The sequence below is a fragment of the Phyllobates terribilis genome, unplaced genomic scaffold (assembly GCF_046119375.1).
Source record: "Phyllobates terribilis strain yellow unplaced genomic scaffold, ASM4611937v1 Scaffold_1__5_contigs__length_1240528914, whole genome shotgun sequence".
NCBI lineage: Eukaryota > Metazoa > Chordata > Amphibia > Anura > Dendrobatidae > Phyllobates > Phyllobates terribilis.
The window spans coordinates 447748187-447765478 of record NW_027362761.1 but is presented as its reverse complement, the minus strand read 5'-3'; the positions used below and the strand labels follow the sequence as shown (position 1 = coordinate 447765478).

Here is a 17292-nt window from a genome sequence, read left to right as displayed (position 1 = left end):
ACTTCTCCTATTATAACAGGACAATGGACATGAGTGTCAATGGATAAAAACAGCTGCTGCTTGGACATAGCGAAAGCTACTAAAACCTCTGAATCCCCCAACACAGGAGCCATCATCTGTATTCATTACTAATATGGATTTCATCCCTAACAACGTTTTGGAATCTGTTGTTTGTCTTCTGTGCATAGGATTAAAATTGCGGTTTGTGCAATACTTTTTATTTTACCCTTTACCCTATCCATTTTTCAGGGGGTTTCCAGATTTATTTATTTTTAGTGCACACGGTTACTCTATGTAATAATAGGAAATCACCTAAGGATGAGTTAAAATGAGCATTTAGACTGCATATATGGCAGTGTTTTGTCCTGTCCTTATGTCATGCCTGTGTCATCTTGTCCATTTGATTAATAATCTCAATAAAAATAATAATAAAAGACCTAATTCTGTTTCCTATATAATCATTGCAATGGATCTTTTAAAAACAAATGGATGGTGTCAGTATGGCGTCCTATTTTTACCCAACCGTTGAGTTCTGTGGGCCATCAAAAAATGGACTTGTGTCCAAAAACAAACTTGGCTGAACGAGGACTTTCTATCCCTTTATTGCTCCAGTTCTGCCTTTCCTTTGCTGCCCCTTTTTGTTGACAGCGGCAATGACATGATTATCACGTGACTGCTGCTGGCAATCACTGGACTCGATGGTCATGACAAATTAGGCGGCACAAGAGAGTTGAACCCAGTGATTTTATACAGAGCAAACTTTGACTAAAAAATTTAAGCTTGGAAAACCCCTTCAAGTCTGTTGTAATCTATTGCTCCATTTAGGCTATGTGCCCACGATGCAGGAATGAAGCAGAAAATTTCTGCAGCATTTCTGCATCTCCCTGGCAGAAAAAACGCATGCAGACTGTGCATGCGTTTTTCCTGCAGAATACATGCAGATCCACATGCGGATTCACATGCGTTTCCGCATGCAGATTGACAAGCGCTTTCCAGGCGATAGCATCACTTGGAAAGTGCTTGACAACTAGGTCACACTGTATAAATCCATGCAAACAGCATGGATTTATACAGTGTGAACCGTAAAAATTAAAACAAATAAAGCTATACTCACCCCCGATGCCCGGCGTGGCTGCAGCGCTCGTTACTGTCTGGTTCCCGGCTGCCGGCATATCGCGAGACAGAGCGGTGAAGGGCCTGCGGTCACATGACTGTGACGTCACCGCTGGTCCTTCAGCGATGCCGGCATTCAGAGAGAAGCCTTCGGAAAGGTGAGTATAAACTTTATTTGTTATTTTATTCTTTTTTTACAGGTACAATGGTACCCAGGTCTGGATGAGAGTCTTCTCTCCTCCAGAACTGGGTACCATCCGCACATAGAGACGCATAGAAGCCTCTTGTACAAATGTACAGTCACGGTTTCTATGCGTTTCAATGCAAGTCAATGGCGGGAGTTCCGCTGCGCTTCCGCAAAATTAAATGACATGCTGCTGATTTTTGTACGCAGCATAAACGCTGCGGAAAAATCCGTAGCATGTGCATAGAACATGCGCAATCCCCTTGGGGACCATGGGGTGCGGATTACCTAGCGTTTCACAAGCGTTTCCGCTGCGGAAATTCCGCAGCATAAACGCTTGAAAAACGCTACGTGGGCACCCAGCCTTACATTTGGTGTGAATGTGAAAAAGCAACAAGCTCCATAAGGCTCCAGCCACCTGGCCTGTCTTTTTGACCTCTTTTTGTTTTGTAAAAGCACCACAATCCACACCTTCCTGTACAGCATGCCCCACACAATAACAAACACTGTGTGGTTACCTTTCTTCTTGAGTTGAAGTCTATGGCTGGTGTATGCCTCAGTATGGCTATATACCAATCCTATAAGGAAAGTACCGGTAAGGTAACGTGTCCCAAGGCATTAACATTATTAGTACACCAAAAAGCAACATAATTCCAGCCAACATATACAGTTGAAACCAGTAGTTTACATACACTATATAAAAAGACACATATACATGTTTTTCTCAATATCTGACATGAAATCAGAAAAAAACCTTTCTCGTTTTAGGTCAATTAAGATTACCATCATTTTTAATATTTGCCAAATGCCAGAATAATGAGAGAGAGAGAGAATGTTTTAAAGCATTTTTATTACTTACTGCAAAGTCAAAAATTTTACATACATTTCATTAGTATTTGGTATCATTGCCCTTACACTGAATGACTTGGGTGAAACGTTTGGGATATCCTTCCACAAGCTTCTCACAATAGTTGGTCGGAATTTGGGCCCATTCCTCCTGACAAAACTGACAAGAAATCTGCCAAGATGTCAGGAAGAGAATTGTGGACTTGCTGCTGATGGCGGAAGCTGGTAAGATTGTGTCAGTATCCACAGTGAAACGAGTACTGCATCAACATGGGCTGAACGGCTACTCTGACAGGAAGAAGCCATTACTCCGAAAGAAACATAAAAAAAGCCAGAAATAATGTTTGCAAATGCACACCAGAACCGAGACCTTAATTTTTGGAGACATGTCTTGTGGTCTGATGAAACTAAAATTGAACGTTTCGGGCATAATGACCATCGTTGCGCTTGGAGGAAAAAGGAAGAAGCTTGGAAGCCTAAGAATACCATCCCAGCTGTGAAACATGGGGGTGGCAGCATCATATTGTGGGGTTGTTTTGCTGCAGGAGGGACTAGTGCACTTCACAAAATAGATGGCATCATGAGAAAAGAAGATTATGTGGCAATACTGAAGCAACATCTCAAGAGATCAGCCAGGAAGTTAAAGCTTTGGTGGAAATGGGGGGCATGGCTTGGCTGCTGACCTAAATGGCTGCCTGATACCAGAGCTCTGTCTTGCCTTGAGCTGTTATAGCGACATTTCCAGCGTCATTATCACAGATCCGGTCCTCCCTTGTCACCCATCGGCTGTTATGATGACCCGAGGGAAAAGAAAATCAAAAGTGCCGAAGTAAACTCGAGTTTTACTTCATGGATGACCGAGGCAAAGATGACACTGACACCCTGGACCAGAAACACACATACCTCAGAGATGAAAGTTCACCTGCGATTCGGACCTCACCAACACGATCAAGATCACCATCTGCAGTGAGTGTAGCATCATCAGGATCTCCCCCACGGCAAAATCAATCTCTGGGGTCCTTTGGCAGAGGAAAATATAGTTCCAGATGAAAATAAAGTTCTGGCTGTCAGGCGGAGGGATATCCCTTCACCCTCAATAAAATAAAGCTAAGCGGAGGCTGGGTGAGGAGTCGGATAACACAACAGGGTGTGGGGTTATTACTCTCTCTTCTTGTGCAACAGCTCAGCTTGCACAGTTTGTCACAACTGATAAGCCAGCATCTGAAACTTTATTAAAAGACATGTTAATGGCATTAAGTAGTTCTATACAAAAAGACTTTGCTAAAGAACTGGATAAAAGGGTTTCACATATAGAACAAAAATGGGAGACTTTTCTAACTCTCATAACAGTCTAATTGATGTCCACAATGAGCTGTCAGATGAGCTGGAATATATACAAACTAAATTGGTAGACATAGAGGATCGATCCCATCGGAATAACATAAAGCTGAGGTGAATACCAGAAGATGTGCTTCCCCAAAACGTACGGGGTTACCTGCAAGATCTGATTAAAGAAACAATACCAAATTGCTCCTCAACTGATATCATAATTCATAGAATTCACAGCGTACCTCGTCCAAAACATCTACCGAACTCAGTACCCAGCGATCCTGAAAGACGCGCCGCATGTCAGTGTCCACGTGTGATTCGCAGCCTCCGATGCACGCATAGTGGACATAGTATTTCTAGAGATCCCATCCACTATGCTGTAACATCTGGACACTGCTGGTTTGATGCTGTATATACACGCATCTGATCGTGGCCACTTACCCAAACTCACCCACAGTGTATCAATTTCTGTAGTGGACACGCTAGTCTCCGCTGCACATTTTGACCGATTGAAGTGTCATTATATGCGGTGGATTCACGTGTACCGACAACAGAAGTGCGGCATTAGAACACCACGTTTTGGACGCAACATAAATACGTTTTGTCCAAAGCGCTGCAGCGTGCTGATCGGGGGATGTAGTGGCTAACAAACCAGCTGTGAGATGTTATTTAATGACCAGGGAAATGTGTGCCTAATGGCACCTTTCCAGGCTAAAAAAAACAGCTCACTACAGTCACATAAATTACATGAATAGAAATGCTAATGAAAATTGAATGAATGGGATCAGCTGACACCCAGCTCTTTTGTTTGGTGATGTCAATGGTGGTGGTGGTGGTGTCGTCAATCAGACCTTTTCATGACCAAACAAAGTAAAGAAACACACAGACACCATGTAAACACTTTATTTGAAATACAACAGACCCATTCTTTAATCATTTAAATGAACCAATATATTCACCCCAGCTCTTGGTAATCCAATGACTTAAGCAATGTCCCACCAAATAACTTTATTTAGCTCCAAAAATCATTCATTAATGCTCAAAAACACTTCAAAAATGCATATAAAAACGTGTCAAAAACGCATGTAAATCCGCATGTGTTTTTTTCTGCCAGGGAGAGGCAAAAAACTCTCAGGAAATTTCTGCTTTTAATCCACATTGTGTGCACATACCCTTAGGGGGAGACACCCTCTCTCTCCCCATGTAACTCAGGCCTGTTTTATGAAAAAGCAGAGGGGAGTGCTTTTAGCTGTGAATAGTTTGGTAGCTTTTTCACCTATAAATGCAGTGATAGATTCACAGGGGAGATATATAATCCAAATTTGTTCTATCAACAATGTAATTATACACCTTTGTAGTAGTATATGCGCCCAATAAAGCCCAGACAAACTTCTTATATAGGCTACTGAAAAAGTTAATAAAATAAAACCGGGTCACGTTATCTTTTGCGGTGATTTCAACTTAATAAATGATAGCGTATTAGACTCCTCATCCCAATCTAAAAGATATTCATCTCAATTTTCATCTTTACTGTGCAAAGAGGATCTACAGTGCCTACAAGTAGTATTCAACCCCCTGCAGATTTAGCTGGTTTGATAAGATGCAAATAAGTTAGAGCCTTCAAACTGCAAACAAGAGTAGGTTTTATGAACAGAAGCATAAATCTTACAAACCAAAAAGTTATGTTGCGCAGTTGAATTTTATTAAATTTTAAACATAAAAGTGTGGGTCAATTATTATACAACCCCTATGTTTAATATTTTGTGGAATAACCCTTGTTTGCAATTACAGCTAATAATCGTCTTTTATAAGACCTGATCAGGCCGGCACAGGTCTGTGGAGTTATCTTGGCCCACTCCTCCATGCAGATCTTCTCCAAGTTATCTAGGTTCTTTGGGTGTCTCATGTGGACTTTATTTTTGAGCTCCTTCCACAAGTTTTCAATTGGGTTAAGGTCAGGAGACTGACTAGGCCGCTCCAACACCTTGACTTTTTCCCTATTGAACCAGGCCTTGGTTTTCTTGGGTGTGTGCTTTGGGTCGTTGTCTTGTTGGAAGATGAAATTACGACCCATCTTAAGATCCTTGATGGAGGAGCGGAGGTTCTTGGCCAAAATCTCCAGGTAGGCCGTGCTATCCATCTTCCCATGGATGCGGACCAGATGGCCAGGCCCCTTGGCAGAGAAACAGCCCCACAGCATGATGCTGCCACCACCATGCTTGACTGTAGGGATGGTATTCTTGGGGTCATATGCAGTGCCATCCAGTCTCCAAACGTCACGTGTGTGGTTGGCACCAAATATCTCGATCTTGGTCTCATCAGACCATAGAACCTTGAACCAGTCTGTCTCAGAGTCCTCCAAGTGATCATGAGCAAACTGTAGACGAGCCTTGACATGACGCTTTGAAAGTAAAGGTACCTTACGGGCTCGTCTGGAACGGAGACCATTGCGGTGGAGTACGTTACTTATGGTATTGACTGAAACCAATGTCCCCACTGCCATGAGATCTTCCCGGAGCTCCTTCCTTGTTGTCCTTGGGTTAGCCTTGACTCTTCGGACAAGCCTGGCCTCGGCACGGGAGGACACTTTCAAAGGCTGTCCTGGCCGTGGAAGGCTAACAGTAGTTCCATAAGCCTTCCACTTACGGATGATGCTCCCAACAGTGGAGACAGGTAGGCCCAACTCCTTGGAAAGGGTTTTGTACCCCTTGCCAGCCTTGTGACCCTCCACGATCTTGTCTCTGATGGCCTTGGAATGCTCCTTTGTCTTTCCCATGTTGACCATGTCTGAGTGCTGTTCACAAGTTTGGGGAGGGTCTTAAATAGTCAGAAAAGGCTGGCAAAAGAGATCTTTAATCCACACATGTGAAGCTCATTATTCTTGGTGCCTGAACTACTTCTTAATACTTTAGGGGGACCAAACAGAATTCTTGTGGTTTGAGGGGTTGAATAATAAATGACACTCTGAATTAACTTTTTACGTTTTAAAAAAAAAAAAAAAAAACAAAAAGAAAATTTGCTGCAGTGCATTTCCCACTTCCTGGCTGATCTACAGTACAAATGTCACAATGCCAAGTTAATTCCGCATGTGTCAACCAGCTAAATCTGCAGGGGGTTGAATACTACTTGTAGGCACTGTATATGATATTTGGAGAATTCAACACAATATTGAAAGAGACATGTTCTTAGTATGCAGATCTTTATTAAACAAGGTTATTTCCTCCTCATTAGGTCTTAACACGTGGTCGGACCACGCTCCTGTGTTTCTTCAAATAGAGGGAGAACATTGTTCACATCTTACATATCCCTGGAAAGCCAACTCATATTTTATGTCTAACCCTCAATATGTAGAATATCTCCGAAATAAATTGCATGAATTCTTTCAAATGAATGTTTTCCCTTTGAAGTTCACATAAGGCATTCATGCGAGGAATTTTTATTAAACTAGGCCATAGGAGTAGAAAAGAGAGGGAAAAACGATTTGATGAAATTATGTCAGAATTAGAGTTTAGAAAAATTAAACAAATGTTCCTGTATAGAAATATGAAAAGAATCTCCAAAAAATTAAAACACATTATTACTCTCATGATAATAAAGCTGGGAAACTATTAGCAAACAGATTAAAATCCAGAGAATCTAAAGCTAAAATCAACTCTCTTATAAACGGCCCAAATCATCAGAAAATATATATCCCCGAGACATAGCGAACAAATTTAAAGATTACTACTCTTCGCTTTATAATTTATCATCAGACCCCGATCATATAACACCAGACCCAGTAGACACAGTCTTTTTTTATCTAAACTAAATCTTCCTTGACTCAAGATGAACTAGATGAACTGAACAACTCCGCTCAATAGCATAGAGATTAAGAAAATCATCCAATCTTTACCATCGCATAAAGCGCCAGGTCCAGACGGCTTTTCAAATATGTACTACAAAGTTTTCACATACCAGTTGACCCCCTTCCTAACAGAAACACTAAAACATGCAGTTTCCCAGGGCTCATTCCCAAAGGAGATGCTCTCTGCCACCATTATTACATTATCAAAGCCTGGAAAAACCCCTGACACCCCACAAAATTTCAGACCAATATCACTATTAAATAGCGATCTTAAGATCTACACTAAATGTTTAGCATTACGCTTAGCTTCCTTTCTTCCATCTTTAATTTCAATAGATCAAACAGGTTTTGTAAAGGGGAGACAAGCAGCAGACAACACAAGGAGAGCCATAGACCTGATTGATATAATGAATAAACGTAAGGCTCCGGCAGTGTTGGTCACCCTGGACGCTGAGAAGGTGTTTGACCGAGTCAATTGGTCGTATGTCTTCTCGGTGTTGAATAAGTTTGGGTTTGAAGGTCCAATTATTCATGCCATTAGAGCCCTTTATTCAATACCCTCCGCAAAGGTGTTTGTTAATGGAACCATGTCTGATGAATTCTTAATAACAAACGGCACAAGGCAGGGGTGTCCTATGTCACCCCTGATATTAGTGTTATCTATAGAGCCACTGGCCCAAGCTATCAGGCAAAACACTAAGATTAGAGGTGTAGAGGTACATGGGCGTTCGCATTGTCTTTCACTGTATGCAGACGATGTGTTACTGACATTGGTTGAACCAGAAACATCTATTGAGGTAGCTCTAAAAACTATTAAACTTTTCGGAAACGTCATTTTATAAAATTAATGAAAACAAGTCCCAAATTCTCCCTTTAAACATCTCAGACAAAGTCCTTGCCCAACTCCGAGAAAAAGTATTCCTTGATTGGAGAAAAGACTACATTGCATACTTGGGGATATCACTAACCCCTATAACTTCAGCATTATATGAATCAAACTATCTCCCCTTACTTCACACTTTAGAATCAGATTTGAATAAAATTGGTAAATATGAGAATTCATGGGTGGGACACATAGCAGCCTTTCAAATGTTTTCCCTACCTAAGATAATATATTTGTTTCGTACTATCCCAATACTTCTCAAAGAGGCATTTTTTCATCAGGTACATAAAATATTCAACGCTTTTGTGTGGAAAAATAAAAGACCTCACTTGTCCAATCACCTGTTAAAATGACCTAAAAAGCTGGGTGGACTTGGTCTTCCAAACATACTAGATTATTATTTGGCTTCCCAACTCGACCTAGTCAAAGGACGGTGGAGAGACGAAAAGGAAAGCAACTGGGTTCAGATTGAATCACACACATATATAGGAGGTATATTGGGGATATTCCCAAATTCTAAGTTGATAGTAGAGAACGATATATATCCCATATGTGTGCATCTATGTTAATTCATTAGTATGAGCCTTTTTTCGTGACCATAGGATTTGACTATGAGATGGGGCATAAATCCTTCCATAATGGGCTGTGTTGTGCAACTCGTAATGATGCTTTTCACATTGTACAGTTTTTTATTTTTTCTTCTTTGACATTGGTGTATATGTGAGTTCTTTTTCATTGTACATACCGTGAGACTCAGTACGCAGGGGTATCGCCGTCCTTGCACGCCGGACTCCTTTCGGCATCCCAGGGTAGCCTTTGCTGCCGCGATGCCTACGGGGGCTGGTGTCCTAGTTACGGCGACGCGCCCTGCGTCACTTCCGGCGAGTCGCGGTGCATTACTGGGTAGTGTCGTGTGCCGCTATGGTAACGAACACATGATCTACAACTTCCGTTGGGGGTGGTATAGCCGCCCCATTGGTTAGCAGTCCCCTTGAGGAAGGCATTAGTGCCGAAACGCGCGTCGGGGAATCACGCTCGGTGCAGGCTCTACTCTCATTAAGGTAATGATGATGACAGGTGATCATGCGTGATGTATGAAGGGTAGTGACATGAATAATTTTGAGATTATTATTTATACTATATATACTGGTTTGTTCATGTTTCCCCTATGTATTAGTACACATGACACCAGTGAATAAGGTGATTTGAGAGGTGGGATACCTGCACCTTGCGTGATACTTGCTTGTTTTTAAGTATGTTTTAAAGCAATGTATGTATTTTTGGCATGTGTTCTGTCTCTCTAGACTCTCTGTAATAATATTTTGAATAAAGTTTTTTCATACTTTCTATACAATGGGTCATATGATCGTTGTTTTTTGCTTCGGCACCCCCTAGCAAATAATAAATGGTCCAGCTCACTAGCATTAGCCACTCGCACATTTACATGTGCTTCCTACTTCGAATCATATATGAAAACTGTTGAGATTGTATTACACAGCAGTGAGATTACATACAATGTTTCCTGCATCCTTGCAGTTATGCTGGCGTAATTGTGGCTCTAAAGGTTCTCTCATCCATATCAATGGACCTGTCCACTAATAGCCCCCATCTGGAAAGCCGTCTTCAAACTGATTTCATCATTAATTCACTGCACAGTACAACCCTCACCATCTTTAGCAATGCTCTTACTGGGAATTCATTCTATTGATTTTAAATATAGAATACTTATTGCTCATATTCTGTTATCAGTGAAAATTGCGATCACTAGATATTGGAAATCCTCTGGGATACCCACAATAGAAGAAATAATTCATTCAATAAATAGAACGTGTGTATTTGAAAAAATGGTAGCATATAGAAATAATAAGATGCCTACATTTATGGTAAATTGGAGAGCTTGGCTAGATCATCCTGATAATATAACCAAGCTTTGACTTTGGTATACTTTCCTACTTGTCTGGATATATTTCAATGCGTTATTCAGTCCTGTATGTTATGTTATTCTTTTACAATGTACGTTCAGATCAGTTTATTTGTATTGTATAAATATCTTGATGTTATTGTTTTCAAAAACCAAATAAAAAAGATATTGTTTAAAAAAAAAAAAAAAAAAAAGCTTGGGCGGAAATGGGTCTTCCAAATGGACAATGACCCGAAGCATACTGCCAAAATGGTAACAAAGTGTCTTAAGGATAACAAAGTCAATGTTTTGGCCATCACAAAGCCCTGATCCCAATCCTATTAAAAATGTATGGGCAAAGCTGGAAAGGCAGGTGTGAGCAAGGCGACCCACAAACCTGGATCAGTTACACCAGTTTTGTCAGGAAGAATGGGTCCAAATTCCGACCAACTATTGTGAGAAGCTTGTGGAAGGATATCCCAAACGTTTCACCCAAGTCATTCAGTTTAAGGGCAATGGTACCAAATACTAATGAAATGTATGTAAAATATTGACTTTGCAGTAAGTAATCAAAATGCCTTAAAACATTCTCTCTCTCTCATATAAATGGCATCTACATTTTATTTACTGAAGATAAAATCAAAAATACTGTACAATAAAAGACAATGGGTGTATCAGATGCAATCAATTACACATGGTGGGTGAATATGATTCTAAATCCAGTGGCAGGGTCATAGAAAAAAACGTGTATATATATAACATGTAATGGAACAATAAAAATATACGGATCAAAAGGCTAAGTAGCCGTGCTAAGTAAATCGTTACATATTGTAGGGATTCATGCTCTCAGGTAGGCATTAGGTAATGTTCACACAAGCAATGCGGTTTGGTCCAAACATGTGGTTTTATTGCATTCATAAAACACTAAGGGATTCAAAACTAAAACCAGCCTCTTCTGGGCACAAAGTTATAACAGAAAACAAACAGCTCATTCACTAGACACATATGTTAATGCACGCTCACCCGAACAGATTACAGTCCTTTCTCCTGGAGCAAGCTTCATATACAGAGAAGAGGCAGATCCTACCAAATCTTGGTATCCCCTTCAGACCAAGCTCCAGCAGCTTTCAGCGCCACACAGAAGTGTTCAACTCTGGGCACAGTTCACACTGAACAGGCTGCAGCTTCCACATGTTCTCTGCAGCTCCAACACACAGACTGTTCAGCTTTCCTAGCTGACCCATACAGTCTCCATTTAGAGAGAGACTCTGGCATGTTCACTTGGTACCAGAAAAAATGAAACTGCATGGTCACTCTCATTTTTCTAGCACCATTCTGGCTTTTTACTGTACATAGTGAGGTTATGATTATTCTTCTCCGTCTTTCAGTACGTCTCTATAAGCCGATGCTGCACCCTTGATATTCCATAGTGGTTTATGCTTCTACTGGTTCTTGCTGTGAACTACGGTCACTTTTTGTATAATGTTTGTCTCTCCCTTTTGCAGTCATGCATCTGTATGTTTTTTTCTGACTAGGCTGGGAAGCCTGTCCGCTTGTCCACAGCAGGCACACATCTTTCCACTGGCCCGGGGAATCATGGAAAGATGAATGAGTTCCAGTCCCATGCCTCAAGTAGGAGGTCTTCAGGAAATGAGCAAAAATTGGCGGTCAGTTTCCTAATATGTTCCTGTATTTTTCCCAAAGAAAATAAGCTAAAAGTAAACTTGAAATATTCTGAGCTAAGGGAAATTCATTTAAAAAATATTCATTGCTATAAAGAATATCTTAAATTTCTTAGAAGTCAGAGAGGTCATAATGATGATGCAGGGGTGTAACTATAGTGGGTGCAGGGGTTGCAGTAGCACCCAAAGTCTGTGGTGTAGGCGGAACCATATGAGACGACCTAAACTATTAAATACCCATGTCAGTTTGGGACCCTGTTATAGAGTTTGCATTGGGACCATGAGTGTGACATTACGCCACTGCGGGACAGTCATGTGATCTTTACGTACTAACACAACCTCTTTGCATTATTTTTTTTGATCATTGTGTGTGTGACATCCAGTAATGATTTCTTGGGATAGGGGATACATTTATTATATTCTTTAGTGTTTCTGACATGTCATTTAGGGTTACAGATACATGACTGTGCCAACTAGAAATAAATGGGTTTCCATTTCTGGCTTTTCATTGCTTTGAAAACAATTGGAGGACAGTTGGGATCAATGATGTTCCACCATTTATGGGTGTCATAAATCTTTTTATCAGGGTATTCAGGTTTTTTTTTTTTTAACATTTTTTGTATTAAATAAAAATCTGAACTTCGCTTTTCATAGACTGATTCATGTTGTGGTGTGTTTCTGCATGTATAAGATTTACTTTTTCATATACTCTCTCATTCTTTAGAAACTTCAGGAAGAAAATGAACAACTTAAACAGGAACTAGAAGATCTTAGGTTTGTGTCACTTGATCAATGTTTTCCTCTCAATGTTTTTGTTTTATTTTATATAATCCGAAAAATAAAGGAACAATGCAAAATGACATATGGAGGTCCAAAAAGGGCCCCCATAAAGCTTACCCTAAGGCCACGGCCCCACTATCAGTATTCTGGTCAGTATTTTTTCTCAGGAGTGGGAGCCAAAACCAGGTGAGGAACAATCAGAGAAAAGGTATAATAGAAGCAAGTCACCAATTCTGCATTTATCACCCACTCCTGGTTTTGGCTCCCACTCATGAGAAAAAATACTGACCGAACACTGATAGTGGGGCCGTGGCCTTAGTATAACGCTGTACAGAATTTGCACATAGTCACAATACCACTATTTCAATGAAGCTTAAAGTTAATTTTTTATAAGCTACAGTACAGACCAAAAGTTTGGACACACCTTTTCATTTAAAGATTTTTCTGTATTTTCATGACTATGAAAATTGTACATTCACACTGAAGGCATCAAAACTATGAATTAACACATGTGGAATTATATACTTAACAAAAAAGTGTGAAACAACTGAAAATATGTCTTATATTCTAGGTTCTTCAAAGTAGCCACCTTTTGCTTTGATGACTGCTTTGCACACTCACGGCATTCTCTTGATGAGCTTCAAGAGGTAGTCACCGGAAATGGTCTTCCAACAATCTTGAAGGAGTTCCCAGAGATGCTTAGCACTTGTTGGCCCTTTTGCCTTCACTCTGCGGTCCAGCTCACCCCAAACCATCTCGATTGGGTTCAGGTCTGGTGACTGTGGAGGCCAGGTCATCTGGCGTAGCACCCCATCATTCTCCTTCTTGGTCAAATAGCCCTTACACAGCCTGGAGGTGTGTTTGGGGTCATTGTCCTGTTAAAAAATAAATGATGGCCCAAGTAAACGCAAACTGGCTGGAATAGCATGCCGCTGCAAGATTCTGTGGTAGCCATACTTGTTCAGTATGCCTTCAATTTTGAATAAATCCCCAACAGTGTCACCAGCAAAGCACCCCCACACCATCACACCTCCTCCTCCATGCTTCACGGTGGGAACCAGGCAAGTAGAGTCCATCCGTTCACCTTTTCTGCATCGCACAAAGACACGGTGGTTGGAACCAAAGATCTCAAATTTGGACTCATCAGACCAAAGCACAGATTTCCACTGGTCTAATGTCCATTCCTTGTGTTCTTTAGCCCAAACAAGTCTCTTCTGCTTGTTGCCTGTCCTTAGCAGTGGTTTCCTAGCAGCTATTTTACCATGAAGGCCTGCTGCACAAAGTCTCCTCTTAACAGTTGTTATAGAGATGTGTCTGCTGCTAGAACTCTGTGTGTCATTGACCTGGTCTCTAATCTGAGCTGCTGTTAACCTGCGATTTCTGAGGCTGGTGACTTGGATAAACTTATCCTCAGAAGCAGAGGTGACTCTTGGTCTTCCTTTCCTGGGGCGGTCCTCATGTGAGCCAGTTTCTTAGTAGCACTTGATGGTTTTTGCAACTGCACTTGGGGACACTTTCTAAGTTTGCCCAATTTTTCGCACTGACTGACCTTCATTTCTTAAAGTAATGATGGCTACTTGTTTTTCTTTACTTAGCTGCTTTTTTCTTGCCATAATACAAATTCTAACAGTCTATTCAGTAGGACTATCAGCTGTGTATCCACCAGACTTCTGCACAACACAACTGATGGTCCCAACCCCATTTATAAGGCAAGAAATCCCACTTATTAAACCTGACAGGGCACACCTGTGAAGTGAAAACCATTTCTGGTGACTATCTCTTGAAGCTCATCAAGAGAATGCCAAGAGTGTGCAAAGCAGTCATCAAAGCAAAAGGTGGCTACTTTGAAGAACCTAGAATATAAGACATATTTTCAGTTGTTTCACACTTTTTTGTTAAGTATATAATTCCACATGTGTTAATTCATAGTTTTGATGCCTTCAGTGTGAATGTACAATTTTCATAGTCATGAAAATACGGAAAAAACTTTAAATGAGAAGATGTGTCCAAACTTTTGGTCTGTACTGTATATAAAGTTTCTTATAGGGCTATTTCTCAGGGAAGTTGAACAGGAGAAGACTAATGTGGACACCAACATCAGCCCAATCCTCCTCAGATGATCCAATGACTACATTCAGGCAAAGATTACATCCTTTTATTCCCATATGTTCTAAAGGGAATCTGTCAGCAGGTTTGTGCTATGTGATCTGAGAACAGCCTAATGTAAGGGCTGAGACCCTGATTCCAGCACTTTGTCATTTAATAGAATGCGTGTTTCTGTTTCTATAAAAGTAGTGTTTTATCAGGAGGAGATTATTACTATATGACTAGTTGGCACGTGCCTACTGGTCCAAAGCCAGGCCCACTACTGATTTGCATGTAAATTTCTTTAGTCTGATCAGGTATTCTTTTGTTGCCCACTAATGCAGAAATCTGTGAAGAATTAAACACGCACACAAATCTTAGTAGGAACCTACTGCAGTAGTTATTGGGACTACACTGAAAAGGCTATACAATACCATCACTGAGCAGAAAGTGCCCAGGAAACAAAGGAGTGATGAAGAAATGTCCCTTATAAGGCTGTGTTCACACACGTTGTGTTTTTTTCTGCTGCTAACTTTTCTCTGGCAGGAAAACAGCTGCGTTGAAAACGCAGGTTTTGATGCGTTTTTGCTGCGTTTTTTTGACCACCCAACTTCCTATAGGTGAAAAAAACGCTGCAAATATGCAGCAAAAACGCTGAAAGAAGTGACATGCTCTATTTTCCAAAAACCCATCCAAGTCACAAAATACGCAGCAAAAAAAAGCAAACAAGATGTGTGAACAGAGAATTCTGGTTTCTCATAGACTTTGCTGGTACTGCAAAACGCAACTGAAAATTTGCATAAAAATCTGCAGCACGCTGCAAAACCCAACGTGTGAACATAGCCTGAATGAATATGTTTTATTAATTATTCAAATTAATTTATGTTCTCAGATTAGAACTAGATAAAAAATGGGTAATTCTAATAACAATGTTGTGGTCACAAATATTTAGGCCAGAAAGCATATAAGTAAAAGTACAATAATATTTTATTCAGAAAGAAATCCCGGCTGTTACCAGTAACTGCTATTAGTACTTCTAATCTTCTAATTACACTTCCATGGGAGTGATTGACATCCGGCATAATCAGAGTCGGGATTGCCTGCAAGCTGTCACTCACACCCAGAGAGAGGCAGGACTAGTCCAGGGGGACAGACCACCCCGCCAGACTAGTCTTGTCTCATTAGTATAAGCTATGCTACATAATAAAACTACATTCGTGTAAGATTGCAGCATTAGTATTTATGTAAAACACCTGTTCACATTAGAGAAAGCCCATCGCCACCTCCTCCTGATTAACTGACAGCTCCATTACTGATAGTCACACAGGCTGTCAGTCAAGTAGGAGAAGGAGGTGCCGGGCATGAATAGAGCCGGAGTGACAGAGGCTTCAGATCTCCAATAGCTCTTCAGCCTTATTTGCATATAAATTAAAACTCTGATTTCTCAGTAACGGAGGAACAGACTGGCCATATAAAGGTATTACTGGACTTGTCTTTGAAAGAGCTACTTTTGCATGTAGGTAGTTTTGGGGGTGAAATCTTGCTGACAGATCCCCTTTGAAGTGATGGATGTAATATTCATAAGCCTATAATGCTTACATATGATAAGCAGCAGGTGGAAGCTTGATCTTCTATTTTAAGCACTTTCTCTAGGACACTGACTTTTTGATGTGTGGGCAGATCTGTTTTTCTCCAGTATTGCCTTGGATGAACTACCACTGCCGTCACCACAGATCTCAGTTATACTCTTGTGGTCCCAGTTTCTGATCGACAGGCAAGAATTCTGACATTTCATGGAAAAGATGGTCACCCAGGACCATGATGCTTGCCTTGAAATGAGCAGCATACTAAATGATGTTGTGTATGGTGCTTTATGGAATATTTTATGGATCTGCAGCTTCTCAAGAGTCACTGTAAACATTTATTTGTACGGCCATAGCATTATTTTATTTTCCTTTTTTTAAAGTGAATGCTTTATCAACCTTATTTTAAAAGGTTTCTTAAAAATGTGTTGAAAGGTTTATTTTATTTTTCTTTTGTCCTAATAGAACAAGGTGGTCCCATTGTGTCCTAAAAGCTCCATCACATTTCATTGCCATCTTTTTTTCCCAAACCCCATGAAAGAAAAGTGTAGAGGATTCAGTCAAACAGTTCAGGATTGCTTCCGCTGTCCTTAAATTCTGTGCCCCCTGTGACCCTTTTCACTTGGCTTTTCTATTAAGGATCTGACTACAGCGATTGTCACACAAGTTGGGAGTTAGATTTAAAAGGCGGCTACAGGTAGAATCCAAAATCTGAGGTTTTCGTTGACCCCAGTTCTTTTCCTTCCCCCTTCATGGAACTTGTGATTTGACATGGTAACTTGCCAGGGCCGCGCTTCGGGAAACACGGTGGGAGATTAAGGCTATGTTCACACGTTGTGTTTTTGCTGCGTTTTTTAATTAAAAGGTGCGTTTTTTTTGCAAATTAAAAGCTGCTTTTTATAGTACCAGCAAAAGCTATGAGATTTCAGAAATCTCATGTACACACATTGTTTTTTTTCCTGACTGAATTGGAAAACTGCTGCTTTTTTTAAAACTGCAGCATGTCACTTCTTTCAGCAGTTTTGCAGCTTTTTTTCACCCATAGATAGCAATGAGTAAGTGC

General features: G+C 40.6%; 1 protein-coding gene across 5 annotated transcripts in view; it reads left to right on the top strand.

Moving 5' to 3' along the window:
* Positions 1-17292, top strand: part of LOC141265258 (uncharacterized) — a 154697-nt gene that overhangs the window by 18291 nt on the left and 119114 nt on the right. For all 5 annotated transcript variants that reach the window (XM_073678141.1, XM_073678112.1, XM_073678131.1 and 2 more), the window contains 2 exons: positions 11635-11766; positions 12506-12555. In XM_073678141.1, coding sequence (XP_073534242.1) covers positions 11704-11766; positions 12506-12555 — 113 coding nt within the window. In that variant the 5' untranslated portion in view covers positions 11635-11703. The remainder of the gene's footprint in view (positions 1-11634; positions 11767-12505; positions 12556-17292) is intronic.